Here is a 25,061-nt window from a genome sequence, read left to right as displayed (position 1 = left end):
CTCACTTAATGGTATTTGCTCTCTTTTGGTGTCCATTTTACATCCAGTCTCCCTTTCTAAATGCTCTCTTCCTTCTAAAGAAGTAGCCACAATGAGACTGCAGGGCCACTACTTCAGTCCAGTACACCTTCAAAGCCAGCCTCATTCAAGTACATTCTTGATTTAGTTCAAGGCAAAACGTCATGCAAGGTCCATGGGATTTGGTTCTTCTAAACTTTTCAACATTGCGGCGATAATCAGAGCCTCTGGAGGTCTATCCATTCCATTAGACTTTGTCATGGTAGCGGAGCTGCAAGTAGAAAAGTGTCGGGGCTTAAAAGGTCATTGTGTCTTGCTTCCCTTCTCATGTCTCTGACCTGGGAAAGACACTACTAAAGGTCCACACAGTGACTCCACACCAGTGGTCAAGAAAGCTCAGTGGCTCAGACTGCTCCACCTATTGATCTTCTCCTCTACTTTCAGGAAAGCATGCCCTTCTGACTACCATGGACTGTTTCAACACGTGTTTCTTGCACGGGGTAGTTTTTCCCAGTTGTATCCTTCCCTGTGGAAGGACAGTCCAAGTCACCAGTGCAGTATAAATTACCTAATTCTGGAGTCGTTCAAAAGTCACACATACAATGTGCCTTTCAGAGGGCTTTGATGCAGAAATTATTGGATGATGTTCTTCAGCCGTTGCTATGCAGGAGGTCAAAGTAGATGATCAGACTGGTCTCTTCAGACATTAAAATAGATAGATCTATGAAAATAGGAGAGCTGAATGTGTATGTCTTAATGTTCCTCTCTAACCTGCTCCTCAAAGCCCCCAGAACTTACTGTTCCAGCCAGCTTTCCACTAACCAGATCAAATGAGTCAAAATAACTGACAGAAATAAGCAAGCTTCCCTTACCACCTTTCAAGTGTTTATAAAATTCTCCTACACACTTAGGTATCACTAGATGTAGCCAACAGTATAAATGGCTTCTGGGAAAAATGGAATATACGGCTGTCGATAAATTAATCACTTTGGAAGACTATGGTTGCAGTAATGACAGGAATTCAGGGGAGGAGGTGGGTGGGAAGAGAAGCGTGTTGCATGGGACAGGCTAAACAATCAGTAAAAAGATTTGCTCAGAATACGGAGTGCCTTTAGAGAAGGTCATTTTCCATCAGCTCTGACACTCCTCGGCTCAGAAATTGACAGTGCTCTGAGGAGCTCATTGAAAAGTGGAAAGCTGAAATACCATGGATGAATGAAAGAACGTTTACAGATCTACAGCTTGCTGATATCTCTTTGTTCCATAACAGCAGTGATAAGATGCAGGAAAAAGGGAGATTTTATCAATGGAGAGACTAGACTCATTTATTAAGGGAACAGAGATACCATCTTAGCAGAGGATGCTGCAAGTGAAGCTGATGAAGCAGTGATGGGAGGGAAGGCATAACAAGTACCTGTCAGAGAGCAGCCATGCACAGGGCAGGTACATGGTGTGTAAGAATAACCACACGTCTAGAAAAAAGCTGGGAGAGGATTCAATCCTCCATCTGTCTGAGCCGTCTCATCCTCGAGACCTCACCTTCCTTCACAGGCGGATGGCGCTAGGCTGTTCCTTCAGGGAAGATCTTCTGGCAAGCCCCGAGAGCATCTCCTGGCCAGTCCTTTGACTGACCCAGATGAAGTCTTGCACCCTCAAACCCCCAGTCTCCCCACATGTAAGGGACTCTTAATGAACTGAGCGGTTATCTGAGAAACAGAAGCCAAGCTCATTCTTGCCCATGGCCTGCAGACCTTCGACTCTGTTTACAACTTTCTGGGAAAAAGGGCACACAAACAGGTTTCTGCAGGCTTGGATAGGAGGAGGTGAGGACACGGTGTCAGCAACTGGCTGAGAGCAGTCTCACCCTACTGTATACAGGAAAAAGAGCTTTCGGCGAGGAGCGATTTGCTCTGTGTTTACCTCAGCTTTAAGTTGTGCACACTGGCAAAATACCGTGTTATGCAGGAGTTTATAACTTAGCTCTGTCTGCGGTAATTCTTGAGTCATCACCTGTCCTCAGTACAACGCAACATTAACCTTTTGTGTATATTGCTCAGCTCATGCCTCAGGGATGTTATTTTTTGCAGTGGTATCATGATATACAAAACATGCAGAGAGGACAGAAGCCTGTTGTTTAGAGCTCCCCTTGAGGTGCCGAACACTTTGGATCCTCGCTGTCAAACCCAACAGAGCTAGCAGCTGTCTTTCTGTAGAGGACTCGTAGGATCAGCATTACAAGGCTTTTTAAGTGAGCTCCGACTTTCGGTGAAGCAAAGCCTCACCACTCACAGTTGAACTTGAATGTACAAGAAAGATCACCTGTTTATTTGCAAGACTGAGACAAATAGAGTCTATCTCAAGCACACAAACAGATTTGCCTGAAGTGTTTGTGTGTGTGTGTGTGTGTGTGTGTGCGTGCACAAATTAGGCAGTATTGCTTGCATACATAATTGAGGAGAGTGTTTATATTTTATCAAGCTGCAACATTGTCAGGTAGGTTTGTCATCATCAGCAAGACAGTCAGGTCTCCACCTGTCTGGTTTAAAATTGAAGAATGTTCTTATCAAGGGCATGTTTGCTTGGGCATCAATTATCCTCACCCCCCTCTGAAGCCTACACAATCCTGGATTGGCTGTGAATGCTTAACAGCAATGGACAAAAAACGAGGAAATCGGGTGGGAGCTGAGGGGCCCTGCAGACATGCGGGCACTCCAGGCCTTCAGAAAAGCTCATGCCAGGGTGTTTTTGCTGTCCAGGCTCCCTTTACTGTATGGGAACCTCCAAATAGCAATTCTAACAGTCAGAAGATACAAAAGGTAGCAAACAGGGTAACAGAGTAGTCTTAAATTCTTCCTTTTTCAGGGTTCAGAAAACTTATTTAAGCCTGCAAAGGGAATGAAAAATCAACCTGTCTCATGTTAGTCTCAAGTCTCTTTGTGGCTTTAGCTCTTAGTAATAAGAACCTCAAGAATAAGATCCTAAAAAAAGCAAAAGGGAATAAAACATTGAGACCTGACCTTTTAAGTGAGGCTTATTCCATTTTAGGTACACTTCCCTGATATTTTTCTACCTGAATATTTCACACATACACATACTCAATGAAGAGCAAAAATAGGCACATATGAGAAGAGAGGAGATGTCTATTTTGACAATGTCGGCTTCGTTACAGTTCCACAGACTGACTTGGGGATATTGATTTTGGTCTATTTATACGTTGTCCTCAAGTGTTCTCAACAAGGTAATTTGCCACGAGACATAAACTGAAGCAAATTAGGTTTCATTTTGAAAGTACCCTTGCTGTCTATAGATTTAACAAGAAAACCTGTGTCATAAAAGGAGCCAAAATGATGGATTTGACTAAACATAGCTATATATTTTAAACTTCATTGGGTCATTATACATATATATGGGTTTCATCTATTTTTTTATGTCCAGAAGACTGCAGCTACAGGATAAGGCCATATGTCAGATTGTTTTAGATCTTACCTCAACTGTTTAAATAGTTAACAGATACATGCTCAGTAGATGGCTAGACTGAGGCTTACGATTCCAAACCTGAGGTCTTTTAAATCAAAGGTTGTAATACAGAGGAACTGTATGTTCTTAATTAAATCTACAGAGAAAAGGATGTGGTTGTAGCTAAAAGACTTTTTTCCCTAATGCTTTTATTTGAGCAGTCCCTGCACTAGTATATAACATGATGTACTCACCTGAGAGTGTTGGTAATATTGCAAGGACATCTCTTGTTGCATTTGAGGCCATATAACCCTTCTGGACACATTCTTTCTTGGCAATGAATCCCTTTAAATCCAGGGTCACACATACAAGCTCCATTGACGTGATAACACTTTGCACCGTTTTGGCAGTCACATCTTTGTGTACACTGAAAACCGTATGTCCCAATAGGACACTCTTCTTGACACCTGTAATGAAATATGTGAGACGGGATCCAATTAAATACTACAGTCTAGTTTACTTATGACTCTTACATGGGCATGTTTTTGTTAATGAATTAGATATAAAATCATTGCTCATTTATTTAAGTAATATGCCGTGAACTGATATCATTGGGGTGATGTGATATCTTGGGCATGTAAATAGCTGTTAACTGAGAGTGCATTAATCTCTGTCCAATTATATCCCGCAAAATTTGCATTAGTTAACGAAGTGCATTCTTGTTTCCTGGACCTCAGCATTTCCATTCACCAGCCATAAGAAATTGATATAGAATAAGATACTTTATATATATATATAAACTTCATATTTTTGTTCTCTTTTCATTACAGAAGGATTGTGTACCTTCTTTAAAAGCATTCAGTTGTCATAGAGGGATAATGAGGTCTGAAAGGAAATGTGGTCTATTAGGCATCAAGTAAAATGTACTCCAGCAATGTATAGTTTTACTTTCCCTCTATGCTGCCATCACACCTGCTTTATACCAACCAGGAGAAAATATACTCCTTTGTATTTTGTGTGTGCTTTGAGTAACTGCAACTCAAATTTGCATTTCATCTCTTACTCCAGGGATGCTAAGTAGTATAATATCTCCAGACAAATAACTTTCACATTCCTTAGCGTAGTATCTTCTCCAAAATTGCCAACATTTTTAATATTTGGTACACATAAAAATTGAACCTGCAAACACTATACACAGATTGTTTTAAATTACACCTTCCATGCACTTTTCTACTGTTTCCCTACTGAATACATTATGAAGTCTGCCAAGAAGTCTGTTTCATTGTCCTACAGTTTAAGTGATTATAATATTTCCTATTTTTAAAAGCTCAACAAAAGTCCTAGAAGTACCAACTGATTCTGTGCTTGACATAATTCAGTGGTTTCAAAATTTTGCAGTGAGTCAGTACTACAGTTTACATGATCCACCGTGAAATAGAGATACGCTTTTTCAGTTAATAAAGAGAGAAAAAGAAGTCCAGAAAAGCCCAATTCCCTTATCACATGGATGCCAGATATTGGAAATTGCCTATCAGCATTAATTTAATCCTGGGCATTGATTAAAGTGTATACTGTAAACTCAGAGGCAATTGTTAAATGTCTTTCTGCAGGTCATTTCACAGCTGGCAGGTGAGAGTTAATATAACGATCAGTAATAAAAGATTAATGCATGATGCAAGCCAGGCAAAACTGCAATGAACACTGTCAGTATAGAAGAAGAGAATTGCTATTGCAGCTTCAGATTACCACATTTTACTAAAAATAAATGAACAAAGCAAAAGGCCGAGCTAGTGATTTAACTGAAGCAAGCAACAACGCAGTTGCTAGTTACACAATCCAAGTTCAGGAGTTCATACGAGACCCAAAGAGAGGAGCCTGTGACAAACAGGAAGGGAGAGAGCCCAGAGAACCACCAGCAGCACTGGCTGCTAGCCCTGCAGCTCTCAGGGTAGTTCAGCTGCAAGGGAAACAACCAGCAAAGAACAAGGAACATTAGGGCTGAACCACTTGAAGCAAATGAAATGCAATGAAGAACATATTAAGATGCCTTCTGTCTCCACTGCCGTACACAGCTCGACTAGTTAGCAGGAGAGCACTGTACTCAACGAGATGAATACTTAGTCAATAGTGCACTATATCATTCTATATTTATCAAAGATGAAGCATTACCTAGCAGGGAGAAAAGCATCTGGAAATGAAATATTGACGACCTAATCCATTTACATAATTAGCCTTTTTCTACTAACAATTTAACCAACTTATTTATTTGGAGATCAAGCAGCTACTGCTAATGAATTTTATACAAAGAATACTAATAACGACTCCTCTGGAACATAAGAATAATCACAGCAGGAATTAGCTTTCTACTTAAACATCTTTCCTTTGCAACATATCAATCTAATGTGTCCATAGCACCATTAACAACCAGATACATTGTTCAATTAAATTACAAAATGAGCTGCTAAACCCTAGTTATGTTTCTTGTTTAATTTACATTGCTTTCTGCCTATCTGGGGAGATTCGTATTACAATATCCACTGTACTTTAATATGTACTATAATTATTTGGGTTGGGACAGGATAATATGGCTGTCACCTGTAGAATTAATGGAAGCAATTTCACAAAATATTAAACATAAGACAGCCTGCTTAACTGATGAACTCGGTACACACACCTACAATTTTTGTGGACTTTATTTTTAACAGAATAGTGCTGTAAAATATGTTGGGCTTTTTCCTTTGTTTGTTTATTTTCACAACAGTGATCACATTTATGTCGCACAGACAAATATTGAAAGCCATCCAAAAAACACTAGTCTGCAAATCGCCTTTCTGTTGATAGAAGTTACAAACACAACAACAAAAGACTAAGTCTGCTCACACTGTTACAACAAATGTGGCATTTATTCTGCTCAGACTTAGTCTTTACATTTAATGGCAATATGTAAAACAAAGCTAAAACAGTATGTTCGCTTTTCCAGTCAGCCATAGAATTCCCCATTCCCAGCTTCTAACTGTGCTTCTGCTATTATTCCTTTCCAGTTTGCAAAACACACATTTGCATGACATATCCAGTCATTGCAGCACAGCACAGAGCTGCCTGCAGTTATTAATAGTGCTTGCCAATTTACTAGATATTTAGTGTGTTGCCTCTTCCTGGAAAACAGGTAGGGAACAAAGTGTGACAATTACACTTACACAGACCTTTATGACCATTTCATCTCCACAAAAAATTATCTAACTACATGTTATTATCTTCTGCACGAGACAATGGGTGGTGGATTTATACAGTACTTATCGACAATTAAAAAGGATAATAGTAGATAAAGCACGTTTACTATTTTATTGCTGTTATTCACAAAATCTGTTATTACGAAGAATATTTTTTCATCGCCTTGTACAATTTCAAAGAAATCATTATTTTGTTGTGTAGCAGCTTTCTCCTGCTACACTTGCAATTATATTGCAGCACGGCAACAGCTACAAGATCCAGAAAGTAAAATAGACCCTAAACTAACACGGAGCTGACTAATCCACTCCATTGTCCATGCTCTACAAACACACAACTAAGGAAAGCAATTTAGACTTTTTTAAGACCTTGTGCCTGCTCCTGCCATCAGTGAAATCAATGGGCAATCTCCCTGCAGCTAGCTGTAGCTGACAGCAAGGTGAGGGTACACGCGGCTCTTCAGAGCAAAGTGTTGCAGGTTTGTGTCGTCCCAGCCCAAGTGAGAGGCTCCAACTAAATGTGATGAGCCCAAGGCTTCACTTCCGTTGCTAAAGGCTGATAAAGCAGCATTTTTTAACATTCTGAGAGCCCACTTGGAAGGTGGTAATGTCTAGGCTAATCTAAGTTTTCCCTGCTGCTTTCAGAACTGTCTTCTCTCCTAACTTTCTCCTGTACTCATTTATCTTTTCATGTACCCGCATTTCTGCTCCTCAGCCTTGCCCTTCAGTATCTATCTTTTACCTCCCTGCTCCAGGAGAGGGCAGGTGATCCATTCCTAAGGGTTTTTCTTGGGTACAGGTTCACTGTGAGACCTTCCCTCAGTTTCTTGTCGACATTTTCCAGCCATTTGTGCCTTATTTTGTCCCTCCCTGCTTCTCTTTGTCATCCCAAGCCACATCTCTCTTCAGAGTCCAAATCTCTCTCACCTTTCTCCAAGGACAGATCTGAAGAGCCCACACTCCCTTTGCTCAAGGACAGTTCTTGTGAAGTCTGCCCTGTAGTGCCTTGTCTGTTGTCTCTCCCTGAGCCTGTTTCTCCAGACCCTTTCTAAAGTGGATAAAGTGGCAAAAACCTCTGCTTTCGATAGGACACAGAACTGGGTATTCTGCTACCTACTTGCCTTCTCTTTTCTGGGTCCATCAATACTCCTGGTCCCCAGCTTCTCTGCTCTTACTGCTGGAGTGCACCTAAGTGTTGCAGACAGTACAACAGCCTGCAACTGTTTTTTCCTTGTGCCATGCGCCTGTAGCAGAGCCAGCTCTTCTGCTGCATGTCCTCCCTCGCGGCTGGAGGCTATCTTGGCAGCTGAGCAAAGAAGCTGGCTCAGCTGCAGGCTGCTGGCTGGAAGCTCCTGACAACTCTAACGCTGCTGATTCACCTATGGCCAGAAATCGATCTGGGTCTGCAACAACCAGACAAGGAGACCTACAGCCAGAGGGCCAGGACTGAGGGCAGCTTGTGATTGAAGTGCAGTCACTACTGTAGGTGTCCAGGCTGCACAGATGCTTCTTTTAGAGGAATTGTCTCCAAAAGGTGAGAAAAAGAAAACTTTGGTTAGAGATAGTGATTATGCAGTGCTGTTGCAGTGTATCTCAGGGATCCTAAAATCACTGCCTCCAGATGGAGGATGGTGGAAAAGAGACACACTGATATTTCCTCCCCTAAATTAATTTGAAATAAGAAGTATTTCCACCATTTTTAACCATATGCAAATTCTGTCATAATCTCCAGAGCCCCTTGCCAATTACCCCTGTCAATGAAATGTAAACAAGGAGCACCCACATTTAACGGGACAGAACACGGCCTTTGGAACACCAGAGCAGTGTTGAAAGCTGGTCTATTTGTGTGCTATAAAGACCTGCTGATTATACAATGATGGAAGAAATGAGAAATTCCAGTGAGCTTTGCTGCATAAAAATGTAATTTTAGTGTATGTTGACATACCAGTACTAGCTTGTTCTAGCTAATAAAAGAAGGAAAGGTATAGGAGAAAGGGCTTTAGCACAGGATATGCTAGTGAGTTGTGCCCATGGTCTCTGGAAAGTCTGGTGACACAATCCAACCTCTAGTGAAAACTGCTAATGAAAGATTCTTCATCTGCAGCTTCCTCACCATCGTTAGCCTTGCTGGCAGGATTAGTTGGAGGACTAAGCCAGCATGCGTTACAATCCCACCTCGACTTTTCTCTGTAGTCATTTTGCTAAGTCCATGACACCTTTGTAAAGCAACATTATCATCGTCTTAGATTGATTTATGGGTGAAGCCTTTCGTTTATGAATTTTGAGGATTTATCACCCTTTGTTGGTGTCTGAGATGGATCAGTGCTGCAGCAGCACAGAGGGGATGAGGGAAACATTAAACTGCTGCATTGCTTACTCTTGAGGATATTAATTTGTATAAATATAGTTCATTTACATATCTTGTAAACATGTAATGCTCTCTATTAAATTTATCACTGTAAATATCCAAATTAAATTTAATCCATTAAATTTTAAAAGTTATATTAAAAAAACTGTAAATGGAGAGCATTGCCAATAAAAAGTAATAACATTGCCACATTTATAATGTTTGAACTGCTTTAGAAAGATGAACCTAATTGCAGCAAGAGGAGCATAACACTGCTTTTCTGAGAGTAAGATTGTCCTAGAAGGGATATAAATATTGCCAACTGATGGTTAAAAGTAAAGGCTTTGTGGTTTTGATTTTTACCTGTCTCCCACATATCCAGGTGTGCAGATGCATTTTCCTGTCACAGGATCACAGTGTCCTCCGTTGTGGCATGGGCAGTCCTGGCTGCAGTTAATTCCAAATGTTCCAGAAGGACACGGCTGTGCACACACCAGCCCCTAGTAAGGTTGCAGAGAGAGCAATAGTTCAGTCAATGGTCATAACGCAATGAATTCCTACCCACTTCTTTCCCTCTACCCTCATCCCTTCAGTCATCACAGAGTGGCACATGCCAGTGCTTTTGGCAAGCTGTGGAAGAGGCAGGGTGGGAAGAAGAGACTGGGACAGTTGCAGAAAGACTCCAGTGATGACAGAGAAACAACTGGACACTGCACACTACCAGTGCAGCAGCCTTTTGGCCAGAAGAAGTAGTTTTGCAGTAGAAAATCTGTCAACACTGGCTGGATGCATCATCCAACATCCCTCAGCTATTTATCCTTAACTTTGGTGCCATATTTCACTCCTTGACCTACCTCAATTCCACATCTCAGTGGCTACCATCTTCCTCCATTTCATGCTCTCAGCCCTCTGCTCTCCTCCCTCTTTATTCCTGTCCACACAAAATCTGGGTTGCACACTCCCTTTCAGCCTTCTCTTGTCCTGACCCATCAAATCCCCATCTCTGAGCTGTTTCCTCCTTTCCTCCCCATGTAATCATCCCTGAGAGTGAGGAACAGACAGTTGGTCATTCTTCGTTGTGCACCCTGGCACTGCTCAGCAGGAAAAGCAATTGCTGGGCAAGCCTTGCTTCAGCTCTTCATCCCCGAGGCAGAGAATGCTTCCCACGGGCAGTTTCTTTGGAGAATCACCTGCCAAATTCAGGTGGTTTTCCTCCAGGTGTCATATAATGCTCCCTGCCAAGTGTCAGGGCCTCACAAGGATTTCCCTAGACTTTCTTAGAAGTTGTATAAATGTTTTTTTATGTGAGCAAACATAAAATCCAAGGCTGGCATCCAGCTGAATAATTTCAGCCAAAACCATTCTGGCAGTGCGTGATCTGAAGATGGGGTCCTACACTGGAAAACGTTTGGCAACGGTTGCAAGTGAAGCTGCTGCCAGTGCCATGCACAGCGCAATGTGTTGGACAGAAATGTGCTTTTTGATTGTCCCTGTTATTCTGTTTTAATCTCCCAGAAGTCTTATTTCCCTGACTAAGACCCAGGGCAAGGTGTTTTGAATAAAAAAAGCATATATTAGACAAAAGCTATACAAAACACAACACAGGAGCATTAACATAAAAGCATTAAGCTTTCACTCATTGGGGTTCCCTTCTCCAGAGTTTGGGAAGTTCAGCAGGATCCACAACCCCAAAGTGGAGAGGCTGCTCTTCAACGTAACCATAAAATAGATGCTTCAAGTCTTTCCCAGCCAGTGATAGGTGGCTCCTTGGCTGTAAAATAGACAGCTTGGCCTTGGTTCAAGAACATTCAGATTACAGAGTTAAAAAAATGGGGTCTCCGGGCTTAAGTAATACACAGTGCTATATATCTGAAAATGTAAGCGCCCATTTATCTTGATAATAAATACTTTCTCTCCTCATGTCTCAAAAAGAACAGGATTTCTATCAACAAATGATGAGAAAGCAATACTCTGTGATGCATCCCCTCGGAGCCCAGAGAATCTTCAGGCAAACTTTTTGCATTAATATGTACTAAGGGAATCCAAAACATCCTTCTCTGGAGGATCAAATGTCAGACCACCGTTTCCTGCTGCTTACACATCTAATCCGCAAAGTTCACCCCATCAGCAGCTTTTTTAAGGCTCTGATACCACCAGCTTCTGCTTTTAACATTGTTTGCTATATTATTACAATTTTGCAGAACAGAAAAGATTTTTTTTTCTGCTCTACTGTCTTCTCCTCGTCCTCCCGCCCCATTTTTAAAATCCAAGACAGAAAGAAAAATAGACCCAGCTACAAACTTCATCAAGCGCGGAGGTTTCAGGGAATGAGAAAGAAGTGATTAGCACATTAGGATGTGTTGTATTAACATGGCACCATGATGCAGAGCCTCGAGAATGGAATCTGGCGTCAAACGGGGTGTGTTGCTAGCGACAAACGTTCTGTCATGTGAGGAAAGATTGCTGCTTTCCTGAGCATGGAAATCTAGTCCTTCAGAAGTGTTTCTGAGAAGCGCTGTAAGAGCTGAATTTAACTTCCCTCCCCACTTCCCGAGAGTGCTTGGAGGATTTAATGCTGCAAATGAGAGAGATGTATAGAATTAAAGCTGTAAATTGTTGATGAGGCCCTAAAGCAGCCACCCACTAACTCCCACACCCACAAAGACGCAGAAGTGGAAAAAGCCCATCACTGCAGAATGCTGGAAGCCCCATTTTGTTGACTCTTTCAACAGAATGCGCTGTTAGCCACCATCCTCTTGGTAAAAAAAACATGAGACAATAAATTCCCACAGGCCACAGTTTGTACAACTTTTTATGCTTCTGGAGAGTCTGCATGGGTTGGGAGGAAGCAGGAGGAAAGGAATATTGTAAGTAATAAAATAACCAGGCTCTGAAGATGGCAGATCCAAGGAAGAACCTAAGAACCCTCTCGGACTTCCTTCTATTCAACTTCTTGCCTCCTCTTCCGTATCCCAGAGACAACCAAGCCCCCGAGGGAACTGAGCTGCTGTTAATAAGTCTACCCTAGGAAGGGATAAAAGTCACAGCTCACCCAGCAGCAATAAAATCCAAGTGGATTTGCACTCACATAAATCCAGGGAGAATTCTCTACTTCCAACATGATGGTATATTCAACATGTACGTGCAGTCTCAAGCCTTAAAATCAGCAAGTAAAATTCCTGGTGTCAAAAAAGGACTATCTAGGGTGTGAAATAAAATGAATGCTGTCTAGCAATCATCTCTCTCTCGCTCATTTACAGCCCACTTGTGTCTCACTTCACAAACCATTCCATCCACCAAGAGTTAAAACTATAGCATGAAAAAAATATTTTTTCTCTCCCTGTGTACTGAATTACCAGCTTTTCATTAAAACCCTGGAGAGACCCTTTATACTTAAAATCTCAACATTTACAAGCTGAGTGCTTTTACTTATAATTTCAGTTTCTTCCCCCAGAATACTTGATTTCTCTCTTCAATTTTCAGTTAAGCTTGTTTCAAACATCAATTGTTAACTCTAGGGTTTCTCCGGGGACAGAGCAGCCAACAACACAGTTTTCAGGAAAGTCTCTCTGGGCCACTAAAAATGCAAAGAAAAGACTCCAAGCTGTAAGGAACAGGGTAGAAGTGGGCCAGAATACAGCTGCTGTGCAGCTCCGGTGCTGTGGCTCTTCTTTAGGGTCTACGCTGCATCCTAAAAGACCTCTAAAAATTTCCTGCTCTATTCTTAAATCTCTTCAGTGACTTTGTAACTTTGGGAAAAAAAAGAAAAAAAGAAAAAAAAAAGAGAACTCCAGATGATAAAATACAAGTAAGGAAGAGCAAAATAGCTCATATCCTCAGAAATGGCACGCATAAGATTAGGGGAGCTGATTTAAATCACTTTACTACTTGGTCCTTAGGTTAATTGCCAGAATAGACTGACAGGCCCCGCAAAATATTGGAATTCTTCCTTTATGCATTAGAAAGTATTCTCTAGGAAGGAACCTTTTCTTCCTCTCCACTGCATGCCAGTTCAGGGCAAGGTGTCATTGTCTTATTTAGTTTCTGAAAAGTTTCAGCTACTTTGTCATTTGAAATGCAGTATTACCATCATCCCCTTGGCCATCATTGTTAGGCAGAGAGAGATTCTCAGTACATGGCTGCCACCAAAAAGTTTGCACAGCAATGTTCTCTCTTGTGTTACTGCCTGATAGCCACCCGAGTCTCATGGTTGGCATGTTTTACCTAAAAGCAGGTGAGTGATCAAACATTCTTGAGAACCCAAATGAAGGCAGCATTTGCTGCACCAATCCAAAGGAACATAAACATCTCGCTCAGTCCCCAAATGTTTTAATGGGTATAAGGGCCATATCAGAAGTCAGAGTTATACGATGACATCAGGGTCTTCCTTGTATTAAAATAGAAAATCACAGTACTTGCATGCATTAATATCCAGCAAGTTTGCCAAGAGACTAATTGTCAGATATGGGAAAAATGCCAGGAAACTTAGCTCAGCTAAATGGTATGTAGGCCTGTGAGACTTGGCAAGCCCCGAGAGAGTTAATTATCACATTATTGATAAAGTTAAGGACTTTTAAAATGTTTGGCCTTGCTTTCTTGACACAGAGGATTAAAGGTTAGGGTAATTTGCTCTCTGTAGGGTGACCCCTGATGCAAGCAGATCTATTGCAATCAATGGGAATTATGCCTGAGTAAGGACGGGGCACTGAACTGGTCTCTGTCTCCCTGCGTATATTCCTTTTGCTTTAACGACTGCCGGAGCCACTGAATTCCCCTTGACTTCTCCCTCTCCTCGTTTCCTGAAAGGGAACCAGTGCAGTGTTTCTTACAATGCTGAGCTGGGCTTTGAGCTTTCTATCTCGTGTGAGGGCAGTGTCTAATGGTGCAGGGAATATTCCAAAGAACTGTAATTTGGAGAGCATTTTTTCTTCTCCTCCCACAGAGAAGTGCAATGAGAAGTTGTTGCATTTTTACTATTGTTTGTTTAACTCTACGATGGTAGCTTCCAGCCAGAGACTAGTGGCCTAAGTGCTGTGCACATACAACAAAGACAGTCCCACTTTCAGAACCGTTAGAGGTCATGACAAGAAATAGAAGATACACCACAAGCACACAGGGAAGGTGTCTGCCGAGACAGTGAGGAGTTAACTTCCCATGCCAAGCTCTAAATGATGAATGAGCATGAATAACCTACGTACCATCCATCCAGGAGGACAGGAGCACTCTCCAGTGATGTGGTGACAGACTCCCCCATTCTGGCAAGGGCAGCGCAATTCACACTGAGCTCCGTGACTGCCTGGGGGACAGCGCTCTTCGCAACTGCACGGAGGGAGAAGAAACAAAAACCAGAGAGGTCATTTAAAAGAACTTACAGGAAATAGCAAATGAGGAAAATCCACAACACAGGCCATCAATTGAGTCTTTATGCAAATTATGAAACCTCAGTAAGCCTTGGCTGGCGTTACCAATTAGCCAAGATTTCTTTTATTTCTGCTGGGGTTATTTATGTGCCATGGATCCAGTACTCCAAGGCTGATGCATGAATGAAGTCTGTATGTAGGCACCGCATGCCACCGATCTCAAAGGACAACTCGCATCCCTGAAAATTGTCTAGGTAAATTAAGTGCTGCTAGATGAAGCCCCAGTGTGAATTATGTGACAGAGCAACAACAGAAGCTGCAAATATAATAAGAGGATGGAATTAAATTGTTTGAAATTTCTTCAGCCACTACAAAATGCTATCATTTGCAATGTATAACAGGCTGGCAAGATCTCATCATCATTTAAAGGCTATTTAAGCTCATTGGGTCTCTCTGAGTGTTCATGGGGGGACGATGTAAGTCTTGTCCCTGCAAAACACAGCATCTCCTAGGCCTTTACACATTGGTGCTTTTCAGCTTTGCTTCTTTCTCTCATTCCAGGTTCTGAAATCACAGCAGTTCTTTTCCATAACTGATTGTCCTTTGATGAGGATGTTCATACAATGTATTGCTGCATGTACACACTGCTGAGAGCAGGCGTAGTAATGTCAATAGGACCACTCCTGATAGTAAGCAGAAGCTTTAGCAGTGAGTGCTTTCAGGACTGAGGTCATAAGGCTAGGAGGAAATCAGGTACTAAATAAAATATTCAAAAGGTGTATCACTTATTTATGAGGGTTAATATTATCTTTATTTTTACCTTCTCCTTCATGCAGGCCAACAAACAATACTAGATTGCAGAAGTATTAAGTCACCTGTAATAGATCTCTGAGCAAATTCAGTGACTAAATTCTCCTTTCCCCTTAAATAATTTTGAAAAACATAATTACTTCTGAAGCTACTGAAAGATCTCTAATGAGTACTGATGTTACACTGTGGGCAATTTTAAACAAGGAACTATTGCTTGCTGTCCTAAAATTAATATGCAGAATTTGTGAATCCTACTGGTAAACCTTCAGTGTGGTATATGGGGATTTAGCTACATGATTCTCGTTAAAGTTAATAGGAGTCACACCACTAAATCCCTCCTCACTATGCTAAAAATTTACCCCCTAGATAGTAAGCTGATATAGTTAACAGTAATGCTTCCTCAGTTAGATTGAAACTCAAATAAATCGGAGATGGTAAGTCCCATTTGATACTGAACTGGATAGCTAATGTGTAAAATGTCCATTTGCTTATAAAAACTGGACTGTAATTTGGATTGTGCTCACATACCGAAATTAGGAACAGCTACAGTTGTACAAGCTGCAAAATGTCATGGATTTTTAAATTCACTTTAGCAGTAAATTTTATTTTGGTATGCAGACAGGTATAATTAGCAGCAAAAAAAAGGAGATTTCCTTTATTTAGCCTCTCTGAAATTCTGTTACCTGATTTCTACAAAGGAAAGTGCATAATACGTAGATTGTTTAAGTTCTGCCAATTACTCACTGCATTAAAAGCAGTCAAAGCAAGGCAGTTAAATGATGCAGAGTAAAAGACACCTCTCATCCAACTTACAACACCCCCGTGTATCCGGGAGCGCAGTGACATTCTCCCGTCTCGTGGTCGCAGGTAGCTCCGTTGTGGCATTGGCACTGGAACTGGCAGCCCTTGCCATAGCTCCCGGGGTCGCAGAGCTCTTCGCAGCGCCAGCCCTGGTACCCATCTGCGCAGACACAGGCGCCCGTGATGGGGTTGCAGAGGGCCTCGTTCTGGCACTGGCAGCGGTTGCTGCAGTGGGGTCCCCAGTGATCGCTGTCACAACCTGTAAAACACATGGGCAGTTACCAAGATGATCGGGTACGTGCCTTGCAAGCCTCTCATACCAGCCTCTTCTGCTTGGGTTGGCAAGCAGACAAAGAGACACTGCTAATAGCAGAAACTTTCTAAAGGGCCCTCAGACTTTTTAAAACTCCCCCTGAGCCAGCAGTGTACTTCAGCACGCAAGGAGACAAGAGCATCAGTTATACACCTAAATACGAGGACTTGTTTAACATCCTTATTGGATCAGGACCTAAATCTTTTAATATCCTGTTTCTTAGTGCTCTTAGATAGCTGGAAGGAATGAATTTATAGTGGAATTAGACACAGAGGATCACATCCTGACTGCAGTGTAGTTAATGACTGGTAGAATTGCCAAGCAAGTCCTGTAGATTTAATAATGTTATCAAATATTGTTTTTTTGCACTGTTCCCTTAAGATAATAAATATGATAATCTAAAGAAGACTTTCTCCTTTGGTGGGGTTTTTATTATTTAATTATTTATTTTTCTGGACTAAAAAGATGACAAGGCAGAAAAGAAGTTGAGATTTCTCAAGGCTGCTTAGCCCAGGCTTAGGAATGAAGGAATGGAGTGTGAACATCAGGTCATTTCTGTGCCACTAGCAATGTGTGCTAGCATTATAGAAGGGCACCAAAGCCCACAGCCATTGACACAGAGAGCAGATTCTCTACAAAAGGCATTTATGCACAGTGAGAACCCTTCACATGACAATCCTGCCTGATCTCTCCTTGTTTATGGACCATATGCAGGATGAGAGAGGGAAGTCAGCAGTACAGAAGCAGCTTGAACATGATTTGCTATAGAAACAGTAATCAGCACCTGCAAAACACCCGTTTAATATTTATGCATACAAACCAGATAGCTTAGAGAAAACATCCAGGGGTTAAGATTTCCTCAGTAAATGGTCAGCAGAAAACCAAAGTTTTCTTTAGGAGTCCTACCCTCCTCTTCCCAACCTGTTAACATAGCTGTGCCTGCTGCTCAGAATAGAGCTGCTGGCAAAATCTCTGCTAAAGACACAGTTACAGATCATGTTCCAAGTACAGCTGGTTGTGCTCAGAGAGCTGATTTCAATTATATCAGCAAAAACTCTTCTGCCAGTGTAAAATCCACTGACATGCAGGAAATGAGGGTGTAATCCCAGCGACATCGCTGTCTTCACGAACTCTTTTATTTGCAAACATGTAAACTAATCCCCAGGTGACACTCGCTGCTTCTCAGGGCCGGATCTCCGTTTCCAGACTGCGCGAGGCAAATGTAAACACCACGTAAGCCAGAAGCTCCTGTCCTACACATTTCATAGCCCTTGACTGCTACAGTATTTGGCTATAAACCTACAATGGACACCTACATTTCTCAGTTAATTTTGGCAAGCTTTTTGTCCTTCACCTTCTTGAGAAGTTGGATACCCACTGGTCAGTCTGGGGATATTCAGCAGGAAAAGAGATGCATGAGGCTTTCTTCAATTAGCACTGCTGATCATCAATTTACAGACTTGTGTGAGCACCAGTGTCAAAGGCCGAAATAAACCTGAGAGAAGAGAACTCCAGGGTCTCCAAGAGGATGATCTGCAGGGGCTGGCAGCAATGCGTGGACAGACACAGCTTCAGGTCCCGCAGAGCGTGCAACGTGCTGCTGTGCATAATCCTGCTTGTGCCTCACACAAGACAGTTTATTGCTTTGCCTCATTTCTCCCACTGCTGTAAGCAGGGATGATAGTTCCTCCCTAACACCACTGGGAGCCAAGCAAACGAAATCTTACTCTTTATAAGTCTTAAATTATTACTGAGAATCTGGGGAAAGAGACGATCTATCTTTATTTCACGTAGACACTTGGTAAGACTCCGCAAGCCCTCTGGGGCAGGGAGCAAATCTGCTGGAGCTGCTGGGGTTTCCCAGCAATTTCCATTCCAGAAATACTGATTTGTTTTCTGCAGAACTTGAAAAATAAGAGATGCAGTTCTGCACCTCCGCAAAGGGCAAAAGTCTGAAGCACACAAGCAGAGCCAGTAGCCTTTGGCACGGGGAATGCAAGAATCAAACCTGACCCTACCTGACGCAGGGACTTGCTTCCTACCTTACCCCACCTGGTATTGGTGCCCTGACTGCCAGACTGCCGGGTGCTCGGCGCTGATGCAACTCCAGCTGCAATTAATTGCCTAATAGAAATAACACTGTTAGAAGATATGACTTATACCTTCGTCTTCCACATTGCAGATGAGTGCTCCAACCATCGGATTTGTCTGCTTTGTTTGTGCTTTTCACTTTGGAAGAAAGTGAAGGAGAAAGCAAACCTTTTATAGGATGGGAAAACCATTTCCCAACATCAGCTCAAGCTACTTGGTTCACTTTTACAGTGTCTGCCCCAAGCACAGCTCCATTTACGTAAGTCTAATCTTATTCAAACACATACTTACTATTTATACTTTGTCACATTTGCTTTCTCCCTGTACCAAATTTCACTCCACGATCTAGACAAAAGGAAGAACAAAATGCTCCAGGAAAGAGCAGAAATTCCTCTAATTGGTTGTAAAATCGTTAAAAAATATATATAATTTGGATAATAAAAGAAGCCTGCAGTGACCAGAAAACCAGCTGACAGACAGATTTTCCAAAGGCACAAGGCATCAGCAAGCACACATTGCAACATTCAGTACGTTTAGCCCAAAGTAGCTAGCCAACATGTTTTAATTATCTGTGAACTAAAACAGCTTGGCATACCAGATAGCTACTAAGAATGTGAATTTCATGGGGATTTATTAGTGAGAGGACATAAAATGAGAATTAAAGTACATCTGAGTGCTTATGGAAGACAGAAAACACAGAACTAGAACCAAGATGGGGCTTGTACCATGTCTCATTTGCAATGCCTGATACAGCCCTCGCAGTTGTTGGACTCCTTTTTATGTCCTTAAAACTACAAGGTTTTCACTATAGTTCTCTAAACAGTTCAAAACCAGAGCCATAGCATATGTGTATAACCAAGGCAAACAGCCCATTTTCTCTCTATTGATGGGATCATGTGTACACAAAACGATGAGGTGGCCCCCTCTAGATTTAAGTCTTAGCTCAGATGCCAAAGATTTTCTGCTTTAGCTCTCAGTTCAAGCCCTGTACAGGCCACAATGAGCAGGGCTATCTCATGCAGTAGCAATACATCCACTGCTGATTAATTGCAAAGGGAAATGAGTGAGATTAGGGGCCTTTTGCTAGTGTAAAATTTGTGATCATGAAATATCATGCTCACTTGATTTTACACTGCTGTAATCTAACATGAAAATAAGATCCTTGTTGCTCAAAGTTTACCAACATTTTTCTTTTTAAATTTTCTTTCTTTCAAGCCCCATTTTGCAGTGACAGACTGGAGCTGCAAGTAAATTCTTTACCTATGTGATTTCACTGGGACATTATGTGATATTTATACTGTGATAACACAGAGATCTGCACTGTGGCAGCCTCTGTACCTTTACAAAGACAGAGAGCTGATAAACTAAATCCCAGTACTTATTCATATGAGTAGTTCCACAGAGCTTAATAGGACCACTCATGTGTGAGACTACTCAAGTGCATAATTAGCCATGGGGTTGAGGCCTAGTAGTTCCAGCTAAAACAATAAAAAAAAAAACAAAAAAACAAACAAACAAAAAAAAAAAAAAACAGAAGAAACAAAAGACTTCAGTAGCTGGGACATATTTTTTTTTCTCTATATGTCAGTACGGTAAGTCCTTGCTGGTGTGTGATGGCAGTTTCAGTATCGAGATACTCAGCAAAGTAGCCTCAATGCCATGGCAGCCTGCAGCACTTGAGGATCATCAGCACCACCTCTCCTGTGAGCACAGACCATTTTAAAATACGGTCCAAGCCCTAGCACAGACTAATCCTACTCTTGTTGATAGCCTCTATGTGTTACCATAATAGAGATAAATAATAATAGCAACAATATGTGAACAGAAAGCTGATTAAAGCTTACACAAGAGCTACACTGTAAATGCATATGCCATTAAAAATGTCAAAATGATACAGAGACTTTAACTATACCATCAATAAGAGAAGCAACCTGAGAGTGGTGATGTCAGGAAGGTACAAATGCTCCCTTTAGACTCCATGTGTGTTTGTCAATACCATGAGAGATGAGCCTGAAATAGCTAGCGCTCTCCTGGGAGATGCTGCATTAAAGGGAGCTGCCATATTTCAGGTCACATGCTACCATTCCCTGGCAAACCTGCCAACTTACTCACTTTTTCTCCTTCGAAAATATGACTAGAGATTAATTGCCACCAATAAAAATGAATATAACTCTGTAAAGGATGATGCTGGGTGCCTAAGCATAATTACAGTTGTCTGCATATGGTAGCTCATGACAGGTGAAAGATTCATCCCTGCGTGGAAAGGTTGCTCAACACAGCACAAAGTGTTTTCTTCCTCTCTGCATCTCTCCCTCCACCCCGGAGCCTCAGTGGCATGTTGAAATGAGGGCTAATTGCAGCAGGCTCTGCATATCCTCCTCTATAGCCGTGTATGACATCCTGCCACCAGTTCTGTCCTGTTAAAAGTACAACGAGGACACGTTGAAGGGCTGCTTCCTTCCCCGGTGGCTGTATTCCCCTCTAGGAATGATTACTGAATTGTGCTGTTTTGGGTTAAGAGAGAGAACCAGTATTTAGGGCAGTGGTGCAAGCTGGATGTAGACAAAGCAAACACACAAGTTTGAAAGGTTAGCAGATGAAAGAAAGGCCTTCCAAGGAAGAGCTGCCATTTATCAAGGGACTTAACCCAACAAGAGAGTCAGAAGTGCTCTTCCAGTGCTTTTCTATCACAGCACAGGTACACTACTAACACAAAACCAGCATCTTGTATCACAGCAGCACCAGCAGCAGTGATCTTCAGGTCTCCGCTTATTTTGCTCTCATTAGCACAAGCCTGCGTGTGTCTATGTTTATAGCTGGTGCCCAGACCTGTACTCAAGGTGTGCACAGTCAGTGGGACATTCATCAATGTCCTGCAGAAGACACGGCTAAAAAAGTCAAGTGGTTGCTTTTCTCAGTCTGAGGACCCAGGACCCGTGTTTGCCTGTTGGCAATCTTCAGCGAATCCATACTTTAAAAGAATGTTCTGCAAATTTGCAGTGAATTAAAGCGCAGATTGTAGCTCACAGTCAACAATCAATATTCTGGCATATTTCCAAACGGAGTTTGAAAGGTTTAAATACCAGCCCTTAAAAAAGGCAAACAGTAAACAAAATGAACTTGCTAAATCTAGGAGGACACAGTTTAAGATGGATTATGTTAGAGTTTATTTGGAATTTAGGGATAGATTTTCCTCTTCATATAACTGTAATACTGTACAATAATTATATGAGTACAAACTAAGGTAAGATGCAGCCTCACCTCTGTTTTCCCCCTCCCTAATTCAGTTTTGGAATCTGACTGGGTTTAAATGGTTGGCCTACCTAATGTCAACCGGGAAAAGAAACAGCAAAAGCTAGAACATACGCCTGGATGCAGTGAATAAAAAATTAAAATAATCAATTAGCTTTTTATTCCCTGTACTTAGCGCAATAGGAAAATTATAGGCCCTGTATTGAGCTGGTATCTATTCACTGTGCAGCCATGATTCATTCTGGCACAGTTCAACACCTTTGAAAACAGAAGCCAAAGCTGCAATAGGTTTGAAACAAGGTCTGTGAAGAGGGAACCCTCTCACTACGACAGATCACGCTACGCTGCGTTTGGCTCTGAGCCGTGCTATGTGTCCCTCCCGGGCTGGCAGTGCGAGGAACGCACACGCTGCTAAGGGAGTCTGCCATATATTGAGATCACTTCTGATCTGCTTGATTCCAAACATTGATTCTAAACCAAGAAACTGTTTATCTTTTAAAGACTGTTTATCCTCAGGATTTCCAACACATGTTTATGGACCACGACTGTCCTCAAAATAACCCAGATTTCCAGAAAATCCATTCAGAAATGTTCTCACAAATGCCTGCAATGTCTCAGTGCAAATCTACCTGTACCTGATTAAGTTATAAAAAATGCAATTTGCAGACACTCGGTGCCACCTCTGGATAATTCATTAGCTACACTCCGCTAAGATTTCATCTATATTAAAAGCAATCTGTAATTAAAGGCTTCAGGGGCGTAGCTGGACTTCTCTCGCAATTGTTCCTGTAGCAGCCATGGGCCGCTGGCTCGTTAATCCCCATGCAGTAAGCGGTCCACGGGAGGATGACAGTCTTCTGCTGCTAGTCCATTACCCACATGTCAGAGGTTTGTTCTGGTCCATGCTGATGAGCCATGTGTATAGCAGCCTGATGACACTCTTGATGGAATTTTTCATATTCTCCATTTGCTTTTCAGGGAAAAACAAGCAGACCAGGGAACATGATATATAAATAAAACATTTGACTTATGAAGTTGGTGTCACAAAAATCAGAAAATGTCAGATTAAAGGTTGGAAGGGCAGCAGTAATTCAGTGTTTGTGCCTATGAATCACGATATTGCCTTTCATGATGTGAGCACAGGCTACTGTTTACAAGCCCTGGCATTTTCTGTTTTCTGAGCCCGTATCTTTGCAGCCTTAAGGTTCCTAAACATGGGTTTCTGTGCAGCGGTGTATGCTCTGAACTCACCGGCAGTTTTATCTCCGATGCCAGACTTCCAGTCTCAGCATACACAACTACAACAAAGAAAAAGCCCGTCTCGGTGTTTACATCTCTAAGGCTGCCCAGAGAATATATTTTGCATGTGTAAATATGCATTTGTAAAACTATCTGCCCAAGTGGCGAGAACCAGAGGTTAACGTGGGGCTGACAAAACTTGCAGTCAGCCTCATTTTCCAAGTTTGTAGATAGTCTTCATCGGACAGAAACGAAAAGATGGGAAGGGAACATCAGCTGATTTTCCCCAAAATGGATAGATTATTACTTACAGGAGGAAATTGATCTATTTTTTTTCTTTTTTCTTTTTCTCCTTAGGAACAGGAGGACATTTTCTCATCCTCCAGGAAAGATTGTACTGATTCTCTCTGAAGTTCATTGTCTGAATCAGATAAGAAACATGTGGCTGATTTAGGCCATGATTTAATCTCAGATGATGATCACATTAGTCAATGACTCCCCAACATGTGGTACCTAATTCAATCACACTACTTTTGAGACCCTGCAGTTTGTTTAACATCCTCTGAGGAAACATTTTCTTTCCAGAGTAATCCTTCTTTAAAGAACACTCCCACAGTGCTCTGTATAATGATTAGGACAGTTACCTAGTAGTACATTTCTGCCTGGACAAATGAAAACAAAATCACTCCAAGTAAAGGAAGAGTTGCATTATCTGGATGTCTGCCTGGTCAAATCCCATAATGAAGTCAATGTATTTTGGAAGCAGCAAAATGGAAGAACATCATCTACTCCTGACAGATATCAAAGTGTTGTTTTCAGAATTTTCAACATGAGCTATTTTGACAGAGGCTTCAAAAGAAGTGAAAATTAGAACACAAAAAAAAAATCGAAGAAGACTTCCTATTTCTTTCTGCAGAAATTACTGCTCAGTTTAATGAGCCTTTAACTCTACCGACACTGTAGATGTTACAAGGAGTTTAAAAGCATGAAACACTTCATAAGGGAGCTACAACATTCTGTACAACACTGGCTGCTTTTCTTTTTATTTTATTTTATTTTATTTTTTTAAAGAAGATGCTACATTGTTTAAAATGTGATTATTATTATATTTTTTTAAAGAGTCATATTAATGGGAGGCAAAGTCTGTTCTTTAATTAGAATTTTACTGTGGTGAATTAAAAAATACATGGGCAGAGTATCAGGAGTCTAATAAAACTAAATGAAGATACTATCTTTCCTCTGTATGAAAACCAGCAGTCTTTGCTCTGGCAAAACTTCCATCAGGTCTTCATTATTCTTGTCTAGGCCAGGATTGTAATAATAGAGCCTGCAAGTAACTTGTTTCCAGAGTCTGCCTTCCAACCAGCTGAAATATTCTCTCTCTCTTTTAACATCTACAATGGGCTTTGATGTTTTCATTGACCATACCATGAAATTTTCCTGTAATGCCTCTGCACAGCAGTACTATCAGCTTAGCCTGCACAAAGGGGCAGAGCCACATTTGGATAAGCCTAAACCACTGCAAACAGGTGTAGAGAAAGAGATGGAGCATCTTTCAACAGCCAAGTGCTGCAGAGGCGATGGGAGGGGCTGCAGTGATATTGTTCTAAAGGGACTCAAAGAAAACAACGTGAAAATTGAGGGATTTTGTCACTGGAAATTAGGAACTGTGACTGTTATGGCTTGTATGAAGTGGTTCAAAGGCTTATAAAACTCTATGTGCAAGTACCTACCTGCCTAAGGCTACTTGCTTTATGTGTTTGGTCTTTAGCTGAGGGCTTAGCAAGGCCGTGCTGTGGGAGCAGAGCCAACACCTCTCCCCTCCACCGTTTACTACCACCAGCTGGCTCTGCTGCAGCTCAGAGCGGAGCCACTCCAGCGGCTGCAGTAGGACAGCCGTGCTGGATGCCCTCCGGTCACATCCTCATCAAGCTCCCTGCAAGTGGGCAGAGGGACAGAGTGCCTCACCCAAGGAGCCTGCCACGCTAACAGCAGCCCGATCTGAGCACTGGGTCACCTCTCCTCCTCCTGTGCCCGCAGCGTGGTATTGACCACAGGGGATCGAGCGGGATCAACCCCACTCGGCAACACTTGCAGGGAGATGTGCTCAGCTCTTTATTTTTCACAGCACATAAACTGAGCATCGG

General features: G+C 41.8%; 1 protein-coding gene across 6 annotated transcripts in view; it reads right to left on the bottom strand.

Annotated features, from left to right (window-relative positions):
* Positions 1 to 25,061, bottom strand: part of MEGF11 (multiple EGF like domains 11) — a 280,329-nt gene that overhangs the window by 75,625 nt on the left and 179,643 nt on the right. For all 6 annotated transcript variants that reach the window (XM_068696388.1, XM_068696389.1, XM_068696391.1 and 3 more), the window contains 4 exons: positions 16,032 to 16,278; positions 14,247 to 14,367; positions 9,412 to 9,548; positions 3,729 to 3,941 (listed from right to left, as the gene is read on the bottom strand). In XM_068696388.1, the coding sequence (XP_068552489.1) occupies positions 3,729 to 3,941; positions 9,412 to 9,548; positions 14,247 to 14,367; positions 16,032 to 16,278 (718 nt within the window). The remainder of the gene's footprint in view (positions 1 to 3,728; positions 3,942 to 9,411; positions 9,549 to 14,246; positions 14,368 to 16,031; positions 16,279 to 25,061) is intronic.

Source organism: Anas acuta, chromosome 12, assembly GCF_963932015.1.
Source record: "Anas acuta chromosome 12, bAnaAcu1.1, whole genome shotgun sequence".
NCBI classification, from domain to species: domain Eukaryota; kingdom Metazoa; phylum Chordata; class Aves; order Anseriformes; family Anatidae; genus Anas; species Anas acuta.
Note: the sequence above shows the minus strand (reverse complement) of the source record. Positions and strands in the feature narration are given on the sequence as shown.